Here is a 22674-nt window from a genome sequence, read left to right on the forward strand (position 1 = left end):
TGGGTTGCTGGCAAAGGCTAAAAATCATGAAACCCATTCGAGATTCAAACCCTCTAAGAAAACCTTTTTGTGTGTTTTGCATTGGGATTGTTCGTTATTTTGGTCTACAATAGGATTTGTTTTGCGTTAATGTCAGCTCTCCTCCATCCCTTTTACTGTGTGAACTGAGCTGTAAATTACATGGCAGAAGTCAAGCGCTTACAGCATTTCACAGGCATACAGCTGTCTAAAAATTACCTCCTCATCAGCAGCCATAATTAGACAGCAAAAGGCATCATGGTTGGCATTCAAGCCTGACATTCTTTGCTGTTTCTCTCCTGTATGGGACTCAGACTGAATGCTGTACTCATCATCCACACAGTGAGCCACCAGCTGGCCCAGATTCTGGTGCAAAGCCGCTGAAGTCTGTGATTTATGGAGATGAACCTGAAATCTTGACCTGTGGTGTACAAGCAGACAAGCAATGGCAAGACACAACTGGAGACGTGGAGAGACAAAATCAAGACCCGGACCGTGCGTTGCAAGGTCAAGCACTGCTATGGTACTCAGAAAAACCTAAACCAGCCAACACAGCTGAGTAGAATTTTGCATAACTTTTCACATTTAGAATAAACCCAAAAAGAAGTAGCAGAGCTCTCGGAGCAGATCCACTGAGCCCACCCAGCAGCTGAGAGGAAGAAAGCAGTGTCAGAGCAGCGGTGCTGTTATTGTTTTGCTCTTTTAAGAGGGGTTTTACACCATGAACTGGTGGATTAGCAAACTCATGACCACTGCATTATTAGCTAGAGAAACGATGCTATGAGCAGCCTCTATCTCAACAAAAGATGGAAACCTCCTTCCTCCCCGCTGCCCACGACAATCTGATCCAATACGTCCTGTTAACCTGAGATGGACTTCTTCATTTGGCAGGAGCTGAGTGCTTATGAAAACATGCCAAATGCACTTATATTAACAGCAAAAGGTAAACTTTAACCTTTACCTTTCAAAGGATAAATAATGATCTGTAAAAATCAATGCCTGGCAAATCCCTGAAATAATTCTGCTTTGGCTGAAAACCCAACAGTACGTAATTTTACAGCAGACAATAAACCAGATTCTCAGTGCTGCCAGCAGACTGCTTTACCAGACATACCAGAAACATTGATGTTAGGACTGCTACAAATAAAGCCTAAAATGTTACCAGCACTTAGACCCGTGATAGCCTCAGTTTAGACCTTTAACCTGATCCCAGCAAGGAATTTCCTTCAGTTGTTTTAGTAAAAACAACATCCTACAGCCCATCAACGAAAGGGCACAGAACTTATTGCACCTTCTATGATTTTACGACCTGGATTAACGGTGTTCCGACTCAGAACCCGCAAATGCACCTTCCTTTCACCGCTTTCGAGGCAGTGATGGAACTTCCACCTTATTAGTATGTACTGATACTCTCATTTTTTTACAACACAAAATAGATTTGCCCACGAGACTTTAAAACATAAAGAAGTTTCTTTAAATAAAAAAAAATAAGTGTAAAACCAGGATTTTCCAACTTTCAGATTTCCTTCTCCTTAGCGTTTCAGTTTGGTTTGTAACTGTTGCTCAGGTCTAAAAGAAGAGCCCATCAATACCGTTGTAATATAAATAATGTGATAACTTCCAGGATGTTTTCAATTACGGTCTTTCTTGACTGCAGCTTACCATCAGCACTTACTGAGCTTTGCCTCTTAGAATCCTGCAATTTAAAACAAAAACTACACACAATGCTACTTTTAAAAAAGCATAGACTTTGTAAGAGCCCACTTTCTTTTTATATTTAAAATACATTTTCTGTTTCTGAATGCAATTCAGAAACACTCCAAACTTTCACCACAAGGTAACTATACAGATGCATTAAAAAAATCCTCACAAGGTTTCCTAAGTTATTCAAGCATCACAATGATAATCTGCCATTAAAACAGCCACAGTACTTACTCACACAATTTTTCTTCTTTTAAGGCGTTACGCTATGAGTTACACCACGTATTACATTATTTATGACTCTTGGATTGGCAAATTACTTTACCTGGAAGATTATCATGGAGCCATACTGAGGGAAATAGATTTGCTATCTGCCTCGTTCTTTTAACAATGTATGTCATTCCTCCAGTGTGGATAAAAGCCGCCTTTATTCCAAGTTCAGAGCTACAGCAATCTTCAGAGGAAATTACCAAGAAAAGAAAATGGAAGCGCTTGTCAACATTTAAGACACAAAAACAACTGAATGCTGAGCATTAACATGTCCTGGATGTTACTTTGTTGATTTCTTCCAGGAATGCACTTTTCAGTCCTTCGGGGGTGAAGTTTTTTCCCCATTAGTGAAACAGGTGTGACTTAGTCATGTTTGCCAATTAACTTCTTCAACCTGCTTTAGAGAAAAGGAATTGACCATTTGCCCTACAGATGAGACAACATACAAAAGTTAATTTTAAAAAAGTATCTTATCACCCTTTATTTTCAGGTGCTTCACAATAATATGACAAAATAAAGTATCACAATCAGGTTTATGTAAATAATAAAAAAATCAACAAGTTCCAAATTTCTATATATTAATACGATCGACCATAAATAAAAAACATGCATTAAAACTATTTATATATTACAAAATATCATGTGACCTATTTCTTTAAGACATTGGATTTTTCACAAATATATAACTTATATAAAAATTACAGTATACTTTCTTTTATTATGTTACTGTATTATTGCATTATGAAAGAAACTTTAAGTGACTGTTAATGATACATTTGAGAGGCATTTCAAAGTATTTCACTATAAAGTAATAAATCTATGTCTTTCAATGCACCTTTTTCCCATGTACTTATGTTAATTCTCCATTGCTTAACAGGCTAGCATACTGGATCTGAAATCTTAAAGAGATCAAGTCAGGCACATATAATTAAAGTGAGGACTCACAAGCAGGGCATAAAGTAGGTTTGGATTTGCTTTTTTAAAGCCATTGCATAGCACCTTTATGATAAATTATGAACACAGATGTGGCTACGGTTCCTTGGAGTGATCTGGAACAAGCCATCTGCAGAGTATTGTATGAAACATGGAGGTTTAGGTGTGTGAAGTGCAGAGGGCGGGTACTTTGTTAAACCTGACAAAGAAACACTTCACAAAACGGCAGTGGAGTAATAAAGATTCACAGTCACCATTCTAATACTTGCGCAAGAGCAGATGAGTAAGGTGATTTGTGCTGCCTTCACTTCAGCAAATACACCCCAAACTTCTCTATAATAACCTGCATCTTTTTTGGCACCTTTGGAAATTTCTCTCATCGCGTGTCTCACATGACTGACTCACACAGAAGTTTATACCAGCAAAGAACTATTATAATAGATCAGATTCCAGGTTTTACTAAAAAATTCTTTCCCACTACTAATACATCTATGATCTAGGACAGAGAAATATCTACTCAGAGTGATTATTGTCTTTCTGAAAGCAGAGAACACATCTAGACAGGATACAAAACTTTTCATACTTCTTTTGCCCTGTTTTCTTTGGCTGCAGACAGGGAAACAGTTGATATTTAGCTATATCTGTTTCAGTGCCAAAACCCAAGTCTCTAATATTAGTCCCAGCTTTTCAACTGTGTAGGAATATTAAACAAAAACTGCTGACAAAGAAACAAACAAATCATTACCTTATCCTGAGAATGAGAAAGGGCAGTTTTGTGTATCATATCCAGTTACAGCATGAACTTCCTGTAAAATCAGGGCTTGTAACACAAACTGCTTGTATGAAACATCTAATGGACTGTCTAACCACCGAGGTGTCCAGTGTACTTTCTGCAGACCAGACACTCTCATATGTCGCACGAGATTTGAGTGGTAATGCCCTTAATGTATGGAAAGGACCAGACCAGACCATCTCTTGTTCCCTCACAAGTGTCCAAGGCAGCTTCTTGCCCTGCTCCCAGACTAATTCCTGTGCATTGTTTCACACTATGCACCTAAAAATGACACCAGAGTAAACCCCTACAACATCCACGCAAACCCGCACCATCTTACCTTTCTTGTTGATTTGTTGTGGTAGTTTATCATTCTAAGGACATGAATTAGAACTTAAATAGAATTTAGGAGTAGAGCAGATGTTTTTTCTTTCAGGTTTTTTACCCAGAATCTGATCAGAGGGAGACAGATAATACAATTTCTGCCATTCACTCTTGTGTTTGAAAATGATCATTTATTCATTATTTTCACTTCCTGCCTTATGTGTTCTTCTGCTTCCCTGGAAATGGTACATGAAGCCCAGCCATCTAATTTTTCTACTCCTCCCTCTGTGATGGAACACTAAACGTGTCTTGTCCAAGAGCTCTGTGAAGATCAAGTTAATATCGCTGTCTGAATTCTGACAGTTTCCTGGGCCTTAAGAGATGATTACAGAAACAAAACACATTAAATTCTAAGTCATCTGTCCCAAGCAAGTTTAACTAACAGAATTCTTCTTTAAAATTCACATTTACTGACTTCACCTTCTGTTGGACTCTGTATAACAAAGCCCACCACTTTGCCTGAAATTTGGACTCCAAAATGTCAATACTTCACTATTTCTGACTTGTCATAAAAGCCTTACTTACTCTTTGCTCATTCACGATTAATGTCATTGTGCAGAACCTCCTCACAGCTTCTGCTAGTCCCACCGTGACACCAGGAATACTCTTTGCCCACAAGGCAGAGGCACCTGCTTTGCGTTAGTGGCCTTAGAGGGTGGAACCAGGTTGTGAAACCTCTTCTTATGCAGAACAGGAGGAAATATCCCTTTGCATCCCAGTGCTGAGAACACATCCACATGAAGCAGCATTTCTTTTCAGGTTTAAGTTCCAACCAAACTATCTATTTGCACAGTTTGTTCTTGTTCCCCCCACCCCCAACTTCACAACAAAGCACATGTTTCCATTAACTGAAAGATAATAGAATTCAACAGATCGAAGGACAAACTACCAGCACAGTGTCCTTCTGCAGTTTATGTACTAGGGAAGTGCCATAGTAAACAGATGGAATTTACCTCTAAGCAGCAGGGTGATTATCATCGTATACTGATAACGAGTCGCACTGTGTTCAAGGAAGACTACCAGATCTATTCCAACCCTTATAAGAGTGTTTTTTGAAGAGAAACAGAGGATGAACAGAAGTGGAGAGAAATACACAATGATAAAAACAGTTTGAAAGTTTCATCCTACAAAACTTAATGAATTTCTCATGTCATTCATATGGAAAGAGACAGAATTTCACAGAAATCCTACCAAGATCAATGGGTATTGCATACAAACTTCTGGGAAAAAAAGTTGGCTGCCTATTACTTCTGCATTTTTAATATTTGTCAGCACTTTAAACCTCAAAACTACGGGAGGTTTCCAACTTCCTCAACACTGCTAATGCATTCTATATAAAGTGAAACAGTATCCGTTTCCTGGATTAAGCAATTTGCATACAACTCCTCAAAGTAGTAGAAGTATGTGAAAACTAATGCACAGGCTATAAAGGATGTTTTAGAGATTGATTGTGTGTTTTTCCCAACTTAAGTGAAATTTAAATTCACAAGAAGCACGCAGGACAAGAAGTTGTTTCCATTCACCTTTGTGAAAGAGGCAAACAACAACAAAGGATTTTGCAATGAAAAAAAAGGTGACTTGTTTATACAAGTGTTAAAGATAATGTTATTTGTAACATACAACAACCAACTTTTAAGGGTACTCAGACTAACAAGATGTTACACTTCAGTCCAGATCTGAAAGAAAAAAGACAAAGAAGGCTCTGCAAACCCCACCCATCACATTCTTCTTTTAGATCAATGAACATCTGAGCCCTATGGAGCTATGTTTACATTTTCAAATATCCTTTTGAAGTGACATTAACAAGCTTGGCACAGAGAAACCTCATTGTGAGAAGACATTGACAAATTTCATTTTCTCAGTGTCTCACCAATGACACCAACAACAAGTGAATCCTCACTGTTTAAAAGTAATGAGAAACAAACTATTCACTAAACAGAATTATGATGTTCAATACTACAAATTGGGATATAAGAAAATACCTGATTAAATTATACTGCAGAGTATGTATTGTAAGGATTACTCCTTCCCTTCTTCCCTCTCCCTTATCTGTAACACTTTGCAAAGACTTGTAAGCAGATTTGTCTTAACTTCTAGTACTGTACATGTCCACATCTTCTGGGCTGGACTGACCATGGTCCATAAGCTTTGGATCAGGCTTAAACTTTGGTGTCTTCACTCTTCCTGTTAGAGATATTAAAGAGATGTAATTGAAAAAACATATATATATATATTTGAGCTGTGGGGAAAAAAAGCTTATTAACACATTTTGATTATTATTGTATTACCAAACACAAATGACCAAAATACATATATTCTCATTAAAACTATGTAAGTGATACAGGATGATGAAGGCATGTTGTAATTATTAGCATAGAGCAGTGGATGGAGAGCAGGTCTTCCTCCTACTCTCTAACACATAGAAGCATTAAAGATAATGTGGCCTGAAGCGAATGTATAATAAAAACAGATTAAAGTATTCCATGAACCAAATCAGGAAAAATACAGGTGCAACGGTATATTACAGTGAAAGAAAAAAAAAATATTGAAACCCTATCCAAATGTGTTCTGAGTAAAATTCAGAATTTTTCCCTACAAAATATAACAATATTGAAAAACAAATTCAGTTATCCTTTAACAGGTAATTCCACTATTTATCTTAGCAATTGGCCTATCAAAGTATTTGTATGTTATGTATGCTGTTACATGATCTAGTCGATTATCTCAAGCACTTTAGATGCACAAAGAACACCACTGCAGAAAACCTAGCAAAATAAAATTACACATTCCTCTTTCAGCAATATCTGAAGATAAAGAACCCATACAGCAAAATGAACTGTAATTCCAATCAGCTGTTTTCACAAAAATCCAGCAGTAATCCTTTAAATTGGACTTCTGGTATTCTGATAACAGACAGATAATTTAAAGTAGGTATTTAACAGAAATACTTGATGATCGCATCTCATTGGTAACAATATGCAGTCCACACCATCCAGAATGAAAGAAAACATTACTGAGAATGAACAACGAATATATAAGAATTCTGATACTGTGACAGGGTTCACAGTGATAAAATTATCACCTCCCTGAGGCTCTGAGGCATATATTGACAGTTTGTGCTGTGACAGCTCCATGTTAAAGCAAGGGTAACTACAAAATTAAGTCATGTAAATCAGAATTTGCATTGGATTTGTGTGTTACCCTGAGATAACACTTGAAATTTTTACTTCACCTGATGAAGGCACTGGATCTTTATTACTCCAAGACTCTACTGGAGAAAATTCTGTTCTGTTGAATGATCTTGACTCAATAGCAGACTCGGGTTTTGTACTAGAAATGTCTTTGTTTTTCTTATCTTCTTGGGCAACTGATTTTGACTCCTGTGGCAGCTGTGAACCAAACATTAATTAAAAAAAATGCACATGGCTATATGTTTAAAACATCATTGCAAAATAAAGATTTCAAGTCTGAAAGCTTCTCTTTCATTAAATTAATTTCAGATATGACATCATACAAGGATATTCAACTGGCAATGTTGAAGTCAGCTGCATGCAAGGTACACGGCTGGAAAAAAAAAGCATGAAAGAACCCCACAGTTCAGACACAGTAACTTCAAAAACACATGGAAAGAAGCTTGCTTCAGTCTGACACTGTGCTTTTACCTGAGACCCTTCACAAGGAAGTCTCTGTTCATTTACAGATGAGGAACCTACAGTCTTGCACAAGACTGAAACAGCATTTAGTATTCACAGAACACTTGCCACCCTTAGTTAACAGAAGACGGAAAGATAAATCATGGTAACATCTTAGTAATCAAAAATAATATATTGGTTTGGGAACAGGCTTCACTCCGGGAAAAAAATATAATAGAAGCTGTCTTTACCACAATTCTTGTTTCGCTTTCATTTTTATTACATTTATCTGAATCTCACTTTCAAAATTCAGAATGAGATTTGTACTCCTCAGTGTACAAGGTGAGGACTGCATACAAACGACCATAGACTTCTAAATGTTAATATAACTGAGAAACTTTCATTTTCTTTTAAAAGGGAAAAAAAAATTGGTGTCTGAAAGATATTACAAATATGACATTAAACACTGAATTTACAAAATATCAGAGGGTTTTTTGTGCCTCATTTAATGCAATCAGTAATCTTAAACAGTACCACCAGAATAGTACTTGACCTTCTCACTTACTTTTTCCCCCCTTTGAATTTCTGAGTTAGTCATTACTTCAGGAAGCCTACCTTGGTGACATCTTCCTTTTTTGCCCATAGTGATCGCACAGCTTCAAAGGTCTGATGGCTTGCAGAAAATAACTTTTTCCCCGTCACCTGTTTTTTTAGAAAAGCGTAATTAAATAACAGCTTTTAAAGTACTAAGATACCCTTCAAATGAAAAGCATGTTCTTCGCATGAGGACATGCTTGACCCCATACTAGGACATTTTAATCATCTGCTTTTCAAGATCTAGCGCATATTTCTATTACATCAAGCAAATCCTAAATAATGTTTAAATTGGTATGAGAAATCCACAGGTAGCATCCACATGCTACATCTACCTACTCAAAATGAAACCAAAGCCTGATCAGCAAACAGTGTTTTGGCAATATTTGCACCATAGACTGGAACAGCAGCTTTAAAGGTTCCAAATTTGTCTGAGTCTCTTGGAAATGATCAGACAGTAACACAAAAGGAAAAAGCCCTGAGAGATGCCCTGGCCCATGTCAGCGAGCAGTGCTTTGCTTTCCCAACTGCCAAATCCTTCCATTTTCAAAAAGTAACTTTATAACATGGCAATAACTATGGAGTCCCTTCACAAATACTCTGTAGAAACAGAACACTTCACAGCTGCAACTACAAACAACTGTGCAAAAGGTGAAACATAATGTAAGCGGATTAAAACCAAGGATTTAGCTGCCTGAGACAGGTCGTAAGGGATGGCATAGCGTTCCTTTCCATCTCTCAACCCTGACATTACATCTTACGATAAATGAGCTAAGAAGTCGCGCTGGCTCTGGAGGAACCATAACCTCACTGATGCGCATGTAAGACAAAAACAACAGATTAGTTCAGTGATACAAGATCACCCCAATATTTTAACCACAGTGCAGGTCTTTGAGATATCTTCCGAAGTACTCTGGAAGAACAAAAATCCCAAAGAAAAACATCCCACTAAAATTAGTAACAATAACAACCGATTCATCATGATGGAAAGTTAGAGATTCAATAGTACAGTGGGTCTTTCTTCCAATCAGATTTCAGGATAATGTTCCATAAATCTTTCTGTCAAAACTTAAATCAGATCATTTCACGAAAAGACAGAAAGTCCCAGAACCAAACACGCCTAAAACCCCTACATTTTCCTATCTCACTAATTTCACACAAAAGTGCAATTTTGAAACAATAAATACAAAGTTCATCAAGGAACTATGAAGAACTCTTATGAAGCAGTATGTGCTTTTCTAAATAGGGAAACACTGTAAAACTATAGAGAAGGAAAAGATGTATAAACTTCATATCCTGTTTTTCAATTGATTTTTTGTGTAGAAAATTACTGTGTGCAAACAGTTCTTGCATACAAAATACTAAGTATAGATCTGCTTTTCAAGATAAACAGCCAGGACTTACTTTGCTGAGGTAGACAACTGCAAGGTGACATAATTGGGAAACAAGGAATTCTAACAAGAGATGCAACTGTACAGTATCTCAAATCGCTTATCTATCAAGTTCAGAAAGGCTTTTATTTTATCTGCTGAAATAAAAGTAAATTAAAAAAATCTTCATTTATTTTAGAAATGAGGATTAAAACTTGAGAGGCTATGCAACTGCATTTTTAAATTCAGTCATTCTCTTCATACTTATAGCTAAGCAATTAACACCTGTGATGCATTACATGTTTTAATGAAGATGCAGGTGAATTCTGACTCCTGGAGCCATTACACTTAACTCAAGTGAAATGGGAATGCTATGACTAAATAAACTGTTAATTCAATATTAAAATGCAAGTAAACTTACCTTAGCAACGACCACTGACTGAGCTGGGTAACAAACAGAAATTCCTAAAGTTGTAAGTCCCAACGGATACACAATTTTCTTGAATCTAGAGCCTGTATAAAGCCAAATATTTTAAATAATTAGACACTATTGAAAAGTAAAACTAAGCAGCTGTATGAATTAAATGCATTGTTTACATCAAACTTATCCCCGTAACAGCTGGAGCAGAGAACAGAGTGTGATTATAGTTTAGTACAGTCAGGTTTGCAGGAGATACTGATATTCTGAACACTTGTTTCTTGAATCAGAAATAATCCCAAATTCGATTTCCCACTATTGTGAAAAATTGCCTTCCAAACTGCCTTCTTTTGTACCTCTTAAGCAAATACCAACATTCTTCAGCATCTTCCCTCTAAATTCCCTTAATTTCCACTATATCCAGTAACCTTACCTGTTAATTTGTCTTCAATTTCCTCTCATAAATGCATTGTTTTTGAAAACCCATAATGAACAAACTCAAAACAAATGTCCCACTTTCAATTTCTGTTGATTCCACCATTAAAAATGACGATATAATCCTGCTCTGTCTATTAGGCCTTAGCTAGCTTCTAGAAGTATCTAATAATGTCACTTCAATTTGTCAGGAAGGATTGTTTTTTAATACTAGTTACATAAGTTTTGCCTATTTTTCAGCAGTCTTTTAAACATTAAAACTACTAGCTGCTACATAGTCAACACAGCAATAATGAAAATAAGCAAAAAAAACCTACCTTTTCTTGCCAGCACGATGCCAGCTAAGCCTGATATTGTAATCACACCAACTTTGGGAAGAAATTCTGGTGGTGGATTCTTCAGGTAAACATAAGCATCTTAGAATTAAAAAAAAAAAAGAAGACATAAAAAGAAGCATAGCAATTCAATATTAATACTTTTATTTTATTTCCCACTTAAGAAATAAAGATGGAAGTAAAATTATGAATATCCAAACCCAGAAACAGTCTAAGACTGGATTTTTTGTTAATGAATGAAGATGCTTTATTTTCCAGGTGCGCACCCTGCAGCCTGTGCCAGACAGAACAACAATCATGGTCCTCAAAACACAGCAAAATTAACCATTTTTTTCCTTAGATACTTTTTTTGTGTTTTGTAAAGTGTCAGTCCTTAATAAAGGAAAAGGAAAACATAGTTTTAAGTTTACTGTAAGTTAATGTAGATTAAATACGACAATGCACCGTTTGTAATCTGCCAGTATACTATTCCCCTTCCACCCTCCCTCCGGCTCTCTCCTGGAACCAGAATTTGCTGTTTCAACCATCTTTCTAAGTCGTGAAGAAAAAAACCAGAATGTGCTCAACTCAGGAATATGCAACTTGCCTACCTTTTCCAAACTGAATTGTATCCATTATTCCATTTCTAACAAAGACAAAAGCATCCTAAAAAAAAAAAAAAAAAAGAAGAAATAAAACGTTAGAAAGTAAATGTTTTCAGTACAAAACTACTCAGTCGATACATATGGCTCAGCACAATGAGACAAACAAGTCAGATCTGTGACTTTCTACTTTCTGCATTGGCCGTGCTAAGATCTATCCCCCTTTTCACTACCATATTTATATTTTTAGGCCTTTCCTCTGTATTTCATTTTAAAAAGTCTCTTTAATATAGTAAGATCACTTTCAAAATTGACATCTCAGGAACAAAACTCTAGGGTAGCAAAACATTTGGACCCCAACTCTACAACATATGAAAACTCAATTATCAAATCCAATCTCTTCTTCCCTAGAGAGACCTACCCAGTAAAACTGGCTATTTCTTTTAGTTTGTAAAAACAGTGCTCAGTTTTGCTGAAGATAAGCAATATTGATTTGGTCTAAGATCTCTGCTCAACTAGTTTGCATTACTCCCTTCAAATTGGGCAGATTATTTAATTACAAGGTTTTCTTTATCCAGAAAATAAGCTTCTTCTAGCCTATAATTAGTATCATTGTCCTCATATTGCTAAACAAATTGAGTAAATACACATTCTTTAGGAGATTAATGAAAAACAATGTCATCTTGAGTTATTTCACCAAAATCATTTGTTTGCAGTAACACAGAAATTTACCAGCAGAGGTCACTGCCAGCCAATCTCAGAAACACTCGATGATCAAGGGCATGGAAAGGTTTGATACAGACTTTAACTAATTTATTTCAGTTACACAGTCACTGCCAACATTTTCACAGATCAACAGAACTGAAATTTACAGAAAATACAGGAACACATTTTGATTTCTTTGCCTTTTTCAAATAATAAGGTCTACTTCATTTGTAGAAGAAAAATACAAGCATCAAATTTTTTTACTAACAAGAGCCAGGGCAAAGTTGTCATTTACCAGCAGTTGAGAGAATGGTGACAGGTATGACATTCTCTTCTATGCCAACAATATTCCATAACAGAGATGTGAAGTATTTTCATGACTACTTAGCAATTGTCTGCTTTAACAGTTACTTTGGATACACTAAGTTAAAGTACCTAAATCGGGTCTTTCAGCTTGCCCTTCAGAAGCAGCTCTGCCTCTCCATGGTCTCTACTTGGAATTTCAGACTCCTCAACGCCATCAGGTTCTGCTAGAAACAACTTACCTACATAACTCCTGCTGTAAAGTGAACCAAGACATGTTTCTGAACCTGACACTATGTGTTGGCCTAGATCCAGTTTACCATCCACTGAAAGGGACCTAATTATCTCGCTGCCTTTTTGATTTGGAAAACAGGGAGAACACACGTGTTCCCCGTTCTAAGCACAGTAAGAAAAATGAGAGAAGGGTTCAGTTTTGCATCCCAAATTATAAGGAACTGCAATAATACTCCAGAGTGAAGTATGCTGGCTTTTTAGTGTTTTGGTTTAGCGCTGACAGGAATTGTAGGAAACTTTGCAGGCAGTTATTAATATTTCTTACCTTGCACCATCCAATATAGCGGCCGGTTGTCTGTCTTACTGAAGAAAGCTGCTTCTGTAAGTGACCGGGCTGTTCTTCAATGTATTTTGATTTCAGAGGTGGTGGACAATAAATAGGAAGCTGGAAAGAAAAGCGTAACTGTAGTGCAGGGAGGTGGTTTTGTACACTGGCTAGTGTTTACACTGAACAGCTTTGTTCAAGACTACAAATCCTTAGAATTCCCATCACAGCAAACAAAACCCCTATCGCAAATTCTGCTCTTTCACATTGACAAACTTACTTTACATAAGTGTGACTACAGATTAATTCTTTAGAAATGAAAACTGAAAGCATTGCATAGGTTCTAAGAAGCAGAATTACTGAGTATGATAAAAATATTTTTTATTTGGAAAAAGCATGAGCAAGAATAGTTAAAAGATGCAATGTATTATTATAAAGTGTACAACAGAAAAAGACTACCATTATCAGTAAGTATTACACACTTTCTACCTTTTCTGGCTTCAGTATGGAAATAACATAATAATGAAAATTAGATAAAACTTGACTAACTTCCTACTGTAACACTTTGTGTTTTATCTGTGCTACAGCGGTCAGTTATTTAGGAGGGAATTCTTATCATCATACGTTACTTAGCTACGTATTTTATTTACTGGGTGATAAAATTCAATGGAAAGAGATGGTATTGTGCAGATTCTTCTACTATTACTTTGAAGACTGACAAACACTAAGATTCTTACCTGATGTGGGTTCACCAGCTGAACTTTTGATTCCTTTTCTGCAGCTGCATATACAGTGATCCAGGCAAAGGGCAGAGCAGAAGCAGCTGCCAGCTTTGCCACCTGGGACAGACAACGAAAAAGGGACTCTTAATGCAGAAATACAAATCTCACTCCAGTAAAGCCTGGATTTTACTATTCTGCTGTGCTTGGTCAAATATGAGATTAAACAAGTCACTTTTAAAATACCATATGGTTTAGAAACAACTTCTGTCTTATACAAAGATTTTCTCAAATTACAATGGTATAGAAAAAGCTAGAAATCACTGACAACGGTTGTGCCTAAAATATCAGGAAGAATTTTGTGTCCAAAGCCATGGTGATGTTTCCATCATCTCTTAAGGTAAATTAAGCCGTAATTGATTCAAAATGTGGGTACTCCAAGTCAATGAATGACCCTTGTTTCAGAAAAAAAAGCACCTCAGTTTTATTTACAGGAATTCTCCACGACATCAGACGAAATGTCATCTTTCCAATTCAGAGAATGGTTCAACTCCTGTCTGTTTGGAATAATCGCATGTCAACAACACACAGAGATACATAACAATTACTGGAATTAACCACCTGCTTAACCTTTTGAATCCTGTATGGTTGCAAGTGAATTAAAGAAACATAGGTTTGGTCATGAGTTTGATGTCTACTTAGAAGTATTTTATTTTTCCCAGAAGCTATATGAGACATGACGGTTGTTAGAAGCTTCTAGGCTGAATCCAGTATTTTAATTTGGGTATGTATTTATTTCTAAGTCTCTAATGACAACTACAAAAAAAAAATCCCACAAAAAAACACACACGAGTGCAACGGAGCATCCTTCTACTTCAACTTACTGATACTCCATGGATTTGTTTTGTAAATTTGTCTGCCAGATGGTAACGCACAGAGAGTGAAAAGAATAAAACTCTATTAATTTTCCATAGTAAATAATAAAGAACACAAAGTCTCACCACTTCACCAAAGGCACTGAATCACTCCTATTTATGTACTAAACAACACTACATCAGGACCATCCAGGCATATAGCAAATACAAATACAGTTTCTTCTTTCAGGTGGTTGTGTCATAACAAACTATGGTAAAATGCTTCACTTTCATCCTTTCGGCTGTCCTCACTTGCATAATCCTTTTTCTTTGCAGATATATACACATTTAAAATGCTTCGCAAAAGTAAACATGAAGAGCAACATATCCACCAATTTGACTACAAAAAACGGAAAACCTGACAAAACATTTGAGTGAAAGCCTGGCTCTTTAAAGGCACATTTTCCCCTGTTTAAAGGCACATCTCTACAATTAAAGATATTTTAAATACTCCTGACCCTGTTGGATTGTAACAGTGTGATTTTAACATCCCTGTTTTTAGTAGTGGTGTAACGCTACTACACTTCACAATGGCGGTACCAAACCGGTATCTTGATATTTCATCTCTCGAGTAAGGAAGGGAAAGTGTTTCAGAAGCTGTGAGAACAACCAGAAGATAAATACTTATTCGCTGCCGTACAATTTAACTGCTTTCCTTAACCAGCTTGTTCTACCTCAAATTCTGCAACGGAGAAAGCAACACCGACACCTCTTACTTTCCCATCCTGCTCCACCTCAGCCCTCCAGGCCGGAGAGACCCTGATCCCCTCATCCCGTGCTGGCGCAGGGCGCTTGTTCAGCGCCGGGAAGTAACACCCCCAGCGCGGTGCTCAGCACACGGGCCCGCCCGCTGCCTCCAGGGCTCCCCCGACCGGAGCAGCCGTTTCAGCGCTGCCCGGAGCTCCCGAGGGGCGGGAGAGCCGCAAGAGACCCCACGGGGCTCCCTCCGGCTCCCCCAGAGCGGAAAGGGGAGCCCCAGCCACGGCAGCCGCCGCAGCAGCGGCCTCCCCCCCGCCAGGCGGCACTCACCTTGGCCGCCATGTTGGGACAGCCCCGTACGGCAAGCGGGAAGGGCCGAGCGCGGGAAGGGGCGGGCGCTGCGTCCCTGACGGACTGACCGGCCCCTCCGCGGGGCGGGCACCAACCGGGGCGGGCGGGTGGAACCGAGCCCGGGGCCTCAGTACCCGGGCAGGCCCTCTCCGCCCGGGGCTGCCCCTTGAGGGGAGAGAGAGCGGCAAGCGCTGCCGTTCCCTGATCTCCCCTAATTAACAGTCGCTAGCGCACACACACACAGAGAGGCACAACATTTAAGTGCAGATAATTCGTTTATTGAAGTCCAAATTTACAACTAAAGTTTACAATTTTTTTTTTCCCCAAAACAAAAGTTTTGTTTGAATTTAGGAAGAATAAATGTTCTTTTTTTTTTTTTTAATAATGTACAGACTATATCTCTTAAATAAGTTAATATCTTTGAAAAAAGAGCAATATGTTCCTTTTTTAATGTTGCAGTGCAACTTACAACTTACACGTCTGTGCAATGTACCATGAGGTATATGCCCAGTGAGCAACACACAGTGAAGTTTTCCATTCATAAATTTTCGTTGTAGACACACAAAAAGTTAACAAGTTAATCTGTGATAGAAAAAACGCAGCCGGTTACAGTAATTCACACAGAACTCATCTGAAAAGAGGGGAAAAAGAAACCTAACGTTCACTGCCTATAGAAACTATTGGGTCATCTCTCAACATAGACAAGTATAAAATTAAAAATACTGTTGTGAAACTGAAGAAATACTGTATTATCCAGGGGTTGAAAGCTCGTTTTACCTGTATTGGTCTAGAGCAGTTAATTTTCCCTCTCTGTAGCATCAATGAACTGAGGGGCTTTGCTACGGTACCGGTAGAGCATCTGCTCATTAAAGCGCTTGAGCAAATGGGGATTATAGAAAAGCTGCAGAACGCTCTGAAACGGTGATATAACTCTGACATTTCTTTTTGCCATTGCCTCTCAGTTCATCTCACAGCTGATTAGAATAAACAAGGCTGAAACATGGAAGGTTACTAATATTTGAAGCTTTGACACTCCAAACTTTTCAAGATGGCTGTAAAATACTTATTTTTCATAATGACAGAAAACATGTATTTATTTAAGAAAGAGTCAACCACAACATAACTTTGTGATAAATAACAGTTCTGCCTCTAATACATATATACAGACTGCTTGTAAACAAAAAATGCCCACAGGTCATGGAGTCTCCATGATTTTTATACAAGGCGCTACAGATTTCTTTGTTGTTGAAAACAGTCCTAGTGAAAGTTTGGTTTATAACCTCCTATTGCTACCGAAACAGTAAGAATGTTTATATTTACAAAGAAACAAAGACCATGGAGACCCCACAGCGTTATTTGCTAAAGATTTTAAGTTAGTGGGGTTTTCAAAATACACGTTGTGTCAGCGTGTTCTGATTTAATGGACAGTACAGGTTGAACACCAGCAGGACGATACTCTAGCGCTTTGGTATTTCAACCCCTGAATATACAAAGACATGACTACAGCCTACTTCACAGTTTAATGCAAGTAAAGTGCAAGCCATAGTACAAGGGTGTCATACATTTTCATACATTAAGCATTATCTAAAAAAGGCTCTCTATACAAGTTTTATTAGCTACTTTAGTAAACTAGACAGAAGTCACCTATGGCCCAGCAAGTAATGGTCTTACAAGGATATTTTCTTTGTAATACAGTATGTGTCAAATGTAAAAAGTTTATTAATACTAGTGCATTTCTCTTATATCCTAACCTGTTTTCTTTTCAGATTTTTAAGCTGAAATCCTTGTTTCTCAGTAAAACAGAAGTCTTAACTGGTAACAGGGTCTTACTGATATTTTGGCCAGCAAACAAGATTGGCTAAGACATATTTGTTTCATGGTTGATAGTGAAAAAGATGCAATAGAGTTAATATGTATATTATGGCATCCTTATTTAATCTGCAGCATTCGGACAGATTCATTTTCAGTTAGTAGAAAGATCTGTATTGATACCCTCACCAACGCCTGAGAATGAACACTTTTCTAGAAATGTGAGGACAGAAACTGGAGGGCCTAGCTGGTCAAACAACAGTTTGTCGACTTTTTTATAATTTTTACAACATTCCTTTCTTTCAAATACTGCTTATACAGTGGCATTAATGCATACAGCAAAGTCCCTAATTGTCACTTATAACACTTGTATGCGTGTGATAGAATTAAGCTGTCCGACCTGCATTAAGAATGAATATGGTTCTTTTCCTGAAGATAACGACAGGCAGTTTCTGTCTGAATTTTTTAGTACTTTTATTAAGAGTAGGTCCCAGTAGTATATCAGCTATCTCAAAAACTGGTAAAAGCTTAAATTATATTATTTGTAATCCTCCTTCTGAATGCTGAAGTATGGTATAAACTGTAAAACGCAGAAACTAAGCTTTAAAAAAAAAGCTTCCCCATCTATTAGTTATACCAAGAATAGAGTTGCCTGCCTACACATTCGCGAATGGATCTGATCAGAAGTACAACATTATGCTCACATGTAACAGGAGTAAAGAAAATAATTTTAAAAATCAACTAAGAAAATACAATTTACTAGTGTCAGTTGAAATAATAATGTATTTTCCATTTCCATTTGATTTGCAGACACATGCCCAGTTAATGCCCATTGAGAGCCTCAGCCACACAGTGGGGAATCATCTGGGACAAGAGTAGCTTGTCTGAAAAAGCTCCTCTGAGCCTCAGCTTTAATGGGGGAAACATTCGAGAAGAAAAAGAACTTTTTATAATGGATGTAAATTAATCAGATAATATGGTTTCTTCAGTCTTTCCCATTATTACCCATTTTTTGTACTAGCGGTAAATAAACATAATTTGGCAACAGAGAAGATGGTGATTTTAAGATCAGCAGTCTAAGGCATGTGATATGTGAAAATCTACAAACCTACCCTCTGAGCAAAAAGGCATTTGTTACAACGTGCGCCCTTCTGCATTCACTAGAAATTCACTATTTCCCTATGGTGAAAACTAAAGAAAAAATTAAAAGTCCTTTATGAGACCAAGTTACCACTTATTTCTCTAACGTGACGCTACAGGAACTCGGCTGTACTATAACCAGTATTTTCAGGGCTGAGGCCCAGTAATACCAACAAGCCCGTGCTCTCTTAAGCAGAATCTCTATAGGACTGAGTCCAGAGACGGGAGTCAGGATCGCTGTAGAGACACAAGATTTGCTTATGCTAACAGAATTAGTGTTTAAACAGTAAATAAATTTGTGTGATAGGCACCTTTGTATTACAGTTTTGGGGTCAGCTGACAGGTGTTGCAGGTGGGGCTTAAGTTCTGCTGATCAGTTATGCTGGACCTTGCCTTAGGCCAGCGTTCTGGCAAGGCCAAGGATTGTTTCAGGCAATCCTCTTTGGAAGCACTTTGGCCCCAATTGCATGAAGAGTTTTTCCAAACCCTTGGAGAAATATCCAGAAAAAGCTCTGCCTGGCGGAGCTGTCCCACCCCAAGAGGCCAACAGCCGTGGTTTACCGGGATATAAACAGCCCCTGGATATATCACCATGGTCATAAGTACCACCATTTTTTTTGCAAAAAAAGAATGCTTTTATTACTTTGGAGGACAAGACTACCTGATGAAAGAATATGGGGAATATGCTATGTGATGGTCTTAGGTCTGATTTGTGTTACTTGAGAAAAAGATAAGAGATACAAGAATTTTCTTTGTTCTCTTCGTTAATATGATATGGATAAATAAAGCGCATCCCAAAAATCTCTTTGTGTAGTTCTGTATGTTAAGAACCAAGTTTTATCTAAACATTCAGGCAGGAAGTCTAGTAAGTTAATAAGACTATTGTACTGGTGCTGTATAGTACCCTTGATTAATTCAACAGCAATCTTTTTTCTTTTTTTTCTCCTCATTTAAAAGCATTTGATCAAAACCACCATAATACTTTCAGCTGCGTTGTGCAGTGTGTTTAAGTACATTTTGGTTTAGGAGAATTTGACATATTTTAATATGTGAGCAGGATTGGGTGAATACAATATCTGTATTGCACTTTGCATTCCAGCTATTTCAAAGGTCATGAAATACCAAATAATTGTGCCATGGTGACTTGGTGCATTATTCTGTGTAGTACAGCGCGATTAGTACCCCAATCCAGAAAGAAGAAACTAGTGGCTGGGGGAGAAGGGCTGTCGTACGGGGTTGAGTAGACATGTAAGAAGTATGACAGAAGTCTTGTGAAATTACTTTAAAATGCCAGCTGGTGTTTCTGGAAGAATAGAGTATTTGTATTGCTTAATTTAACAATCAGATTTTGCTTGCTCTAAGGCATAAGCAATGCTAGACAAATCTTGCAGATTTTTCTCCCCGTTCATCTTCCTTTCTTATAGGAAATTTTTCCAGTGTATCTCAGTTCACCATATGAAACTCTTGGATAATTTATCTTCACTACTCAGTGTAAATCACATTTACACATCTGCTCTCAAGAGCAGAATACAGAGTCATGACTCTGAGAATTTCAGAGAATATGCATTCGTGACATTGCAAGATTTGAAAAATAAACTGAGCAAAAGTACGATCTCTCAACTTTTTATCTCATATTTCAGAATGTATTTTTTTAACTTTCAGAAATGAAAATTGAGATTGTCTATTTTCCTTACTATTTGTGTTATTTTTGAGAGTTATATCTTCCTAATGATGTTTGTCATTTTCTGCTGTATCTATAAGTAGCATTTTAGAAGAGAAATATCTTATTTCTTTGTTCACCAGGGACTTCATTGAATATGCTTGGAGGACAATTGTAATTTCTGTCTTGAGTTATAATACAGTGACATTTGAAATTCTTTCTGAAAGCTGTTTTTAATTCACATAAATATTTTAATATATTTTCTCCCCTTGTCCTGTTGAGGAGGGGGAGTGAGTGTGTTGTGGTGGGCCAGCCCACCACAGCCGCTTTGTGAAGGCTGAACAGGAGAACGTCACCCAGTTCTGGCTTTGGGAATAATTACCTCTCTTCCTGGATACTAGGACCTCGTTGAAATAACGTTTATTTCCTATATTATAGTGAACTGTATGAATTTTACAGTTCTTGATGTATGAGAGATAACTAGGCTTATCTTGTGAAAAAATGATGGGTGAATGTCTGTGTTTAAGTGAATTGTCTTCAAGTGTATCCACATCCCCTTTGTTCTGCTTTCTAGAAATAGACAAGCAAGCACAGTCAAAGGAAATTGTGAACAGGTGTTTGAAATTTACGTTCAGTAGCATTCAGAGCATTTTTTTTTTTCCCAAGAATACAAGCATTTTCTCCAAAATCTGATTCTCAGAAATCATTCGCATCCAGGCAAGGAAGTGAAATACACTATGTGACTTGTGTCTCTTCCCAAACCAATCAATACAGGTTGGTTTTCAAATGATGTATTGAGTAACTTCACCTACTTGCTAATGTACTACTAACAGTTAAAAATTATTGCCAGACATCATCTAATTTTGAATAATTTACTCAGCTCTAGGTGTCAGTCTATTGGAGAATTTAATTGATTACTTCAGGATTTTTTTTTGAACTTAATTCCTATCCTTGAAGCATCAGAGCTTTTTTGAATTTTGTGACTCACAGTCCTGTGTGACTTAAATTCACAGTGAAGAAACTATGAAAACCTGCAGTACGTACCATATTCAGCGCAGAAGTTTTTCTTTCACCATGAAATACCTCAAATTATACTAAAATCAGTTTAAATTGCAGCATTAGTGAACAACCAACATTGTTCTACTCATATCTTAACCTCTGTGCCATACCTGCTTGCTTCTATGCATTCATTTTAAAGGCAGGCACAGTATGTTACAAACACAGTACCTAAATGGCATGTACAGTATGCCCATAGGGCCAGATTGGGATCTATTTGCTAGATGTACAGTGTACATTTTAAGGCACACCATAGGGATTGAGTTTACATTTTGATAACTCTGTCCTTTTATTTGCAAAGATGGTCACTACCTGGAAATGTTGCAAAAATAAATGTTCATCTCTAAGAGTGGCCAATGTATTTTTGTTTTCATTTTATATTTTTTCTCAAGAAAAAAATGTGTGAAAATGTGAACTTTAGGGCATTTTAAAAAGTAAATGTCAACTACCGTGTTACATTTTATATACATAGATACGTCTTACTATATATCTAAATATATAAAATGATTGTAGGAGCTCATACTATAAGCTTAGTTTTAGTACAGTACTTTAAATATACTGGTATTTATTTTCAGTCACACTTCTGCACTGCTTCTTTCTAATGCAGAGCTTGATACGGACATCAGTTGATAATAGCAAACAAAACAAAATTCATGAAGAATAATATTGTCTTATCATGCAATGTAGTAGGCATCCTGCGGCACTATTCTCTTACCCAACTTATTTACAGTACTGCTGAGTACTTTATCAATAAATATTACAGTGTTTGTCTTATTCAATTTTTCACGGCACCCAGCAATTTTTCAGGATACGAGTCCCGTCAGACGTGAGTTTCAATGAACGAGTGTGTGTGTGTCAGCATTGGTGCTGAGGTTGCAAGTTCAGAGGCTCCATTTTGAGATTTCACAGCAGCACTGTACTCACAAATGTCCAGGAAAAACTCATAGTTCTTTACTTTCCAATCATTAAACTTCTTTGATGTTAAGTTGGGATCATCCAGAAGGCTGTTGATAACTGTGAGGTCCCCTTCCTTCGCCTATCAAATTCCAGAAAGACACAGTACATGTCAAAATGAAGTTTATGCTACATTTTGCATTTCGGCACTTTATTTCTTCTTTCATTTTCATGCAAAGTGCTAAGGAAACAACTACGGACACTGGAATCTTTTACCCATATTCAAGAACTATTACGGCTTAAACTGTTTGGCAACTCAGTCCTTGGCACTTTCTACCAGATGTCTATAAAGGACAAATAATTATTGTGTGTTGTTGTTGTTTGTTTGTTTTTCCTTAAACTGGAACGTATTTACTTTCAAG

At 37.2% G+C, this 22674-nt stretch overlaps 2 protein-coding genes across 4 annotated transcripts in view; both read right to left on the bottom strand.

Annotated features, from left to right (window-relative positions):
• Positions 1–2440: 2440 nt before the first annotated feature.
• On the bottom strand, positions 2441–15768 carry APOOL (apolipoprotein O like). Of its 2 annotated transcripts, none has more exons than XM_065077883.1 (9): positions 15673–15768; positions 13748–13849; positions 13011–13130; positions 11453–11507; positions 10845–10943; positions 10096–10187; positions 8326–8412; positions 7311–7467; positions 2441–6262 (listed from the first exon to the last, which is right to left on the bottom strand). In XM_065077883.1, exons 1-9 carry the CDS (start codon positions 15682–15684, stop codon positions 6165–6167), a joined length of 822 nt encoding a protein of 273 aa, XP_064933955.1. In that variant the 5' UTR covers positions 15685–15768; the 3' UTR covers positions 2441–6164. The 2 variants fall into 2 exon arrangements, with proteins under 2 accessions (XP_064933955.1, XP_064933954.1); XM_065077882.1 differs by lacking the exon at positions 15673–15768 and adding an exon at positions 14207–15289.
• A 181-nt stretch (positions 15769–15949) lies between these two features.
• LOC102090085 (connector enhancer of kinase suppressor of ras 2) overlaps positions 15950–22674 on the bottom strand; it is a 172778-nt gene continuing 166053 nt past the window's right edge. For both annotated transcript variants that reach the window (XM_021282310.2, XM_065077873.1), the window contains exon 24: positions 15950–22394. In XM_021282310.2, coding sequence (XP_021137985.2) covers positions 22179–22394 — 216 coding nt within the window. In that variant the 3' untranslated portion in view covers positions 15950–22178. The remainder of the gene's footprint in view (positions 22395–22674) is intronic.

Source organism: Columba livia, chromosome 12 (assembly GCF_036013475.1).
Source record: "Columba livia isolate bColLiv1 breed racing homer chromosome 12, bColLiv1.pat.W.v2, whole genome shotgun sequence".
In the NCBI taxonomy this organism is placed as follows: Eukaryota; Metazoa; Chordata; class Aves; order Columbiformes; family Columbidae; genus Columba; species Columba livia.

Excerpts from the sequence above, each read along its gene's own strand:
- APOOL (XM_065077882.1), bottom strand. The coding sequence starts at position 14,254 with ATGACATTTCGTCTGATGTCGTGGAGAATTCCTGTAAATAAAACTGAG. Across the intron at positions 10,188-10,844 it reads CATCGTGCTGGCAAGAAAAG|GCTCTAGATTCAAGAAAATT; the intron begins GTAGGTTTTTTT and ends GGCTTTATACAG. Across the intron at positions 6,263-7,310 it reads AGATCCAGTGCCTTCATCAG|GAAGAGTGAAGACACCAAAG; the intron begins GTGAAGTAAAAA and ends TATCTCTAACAG.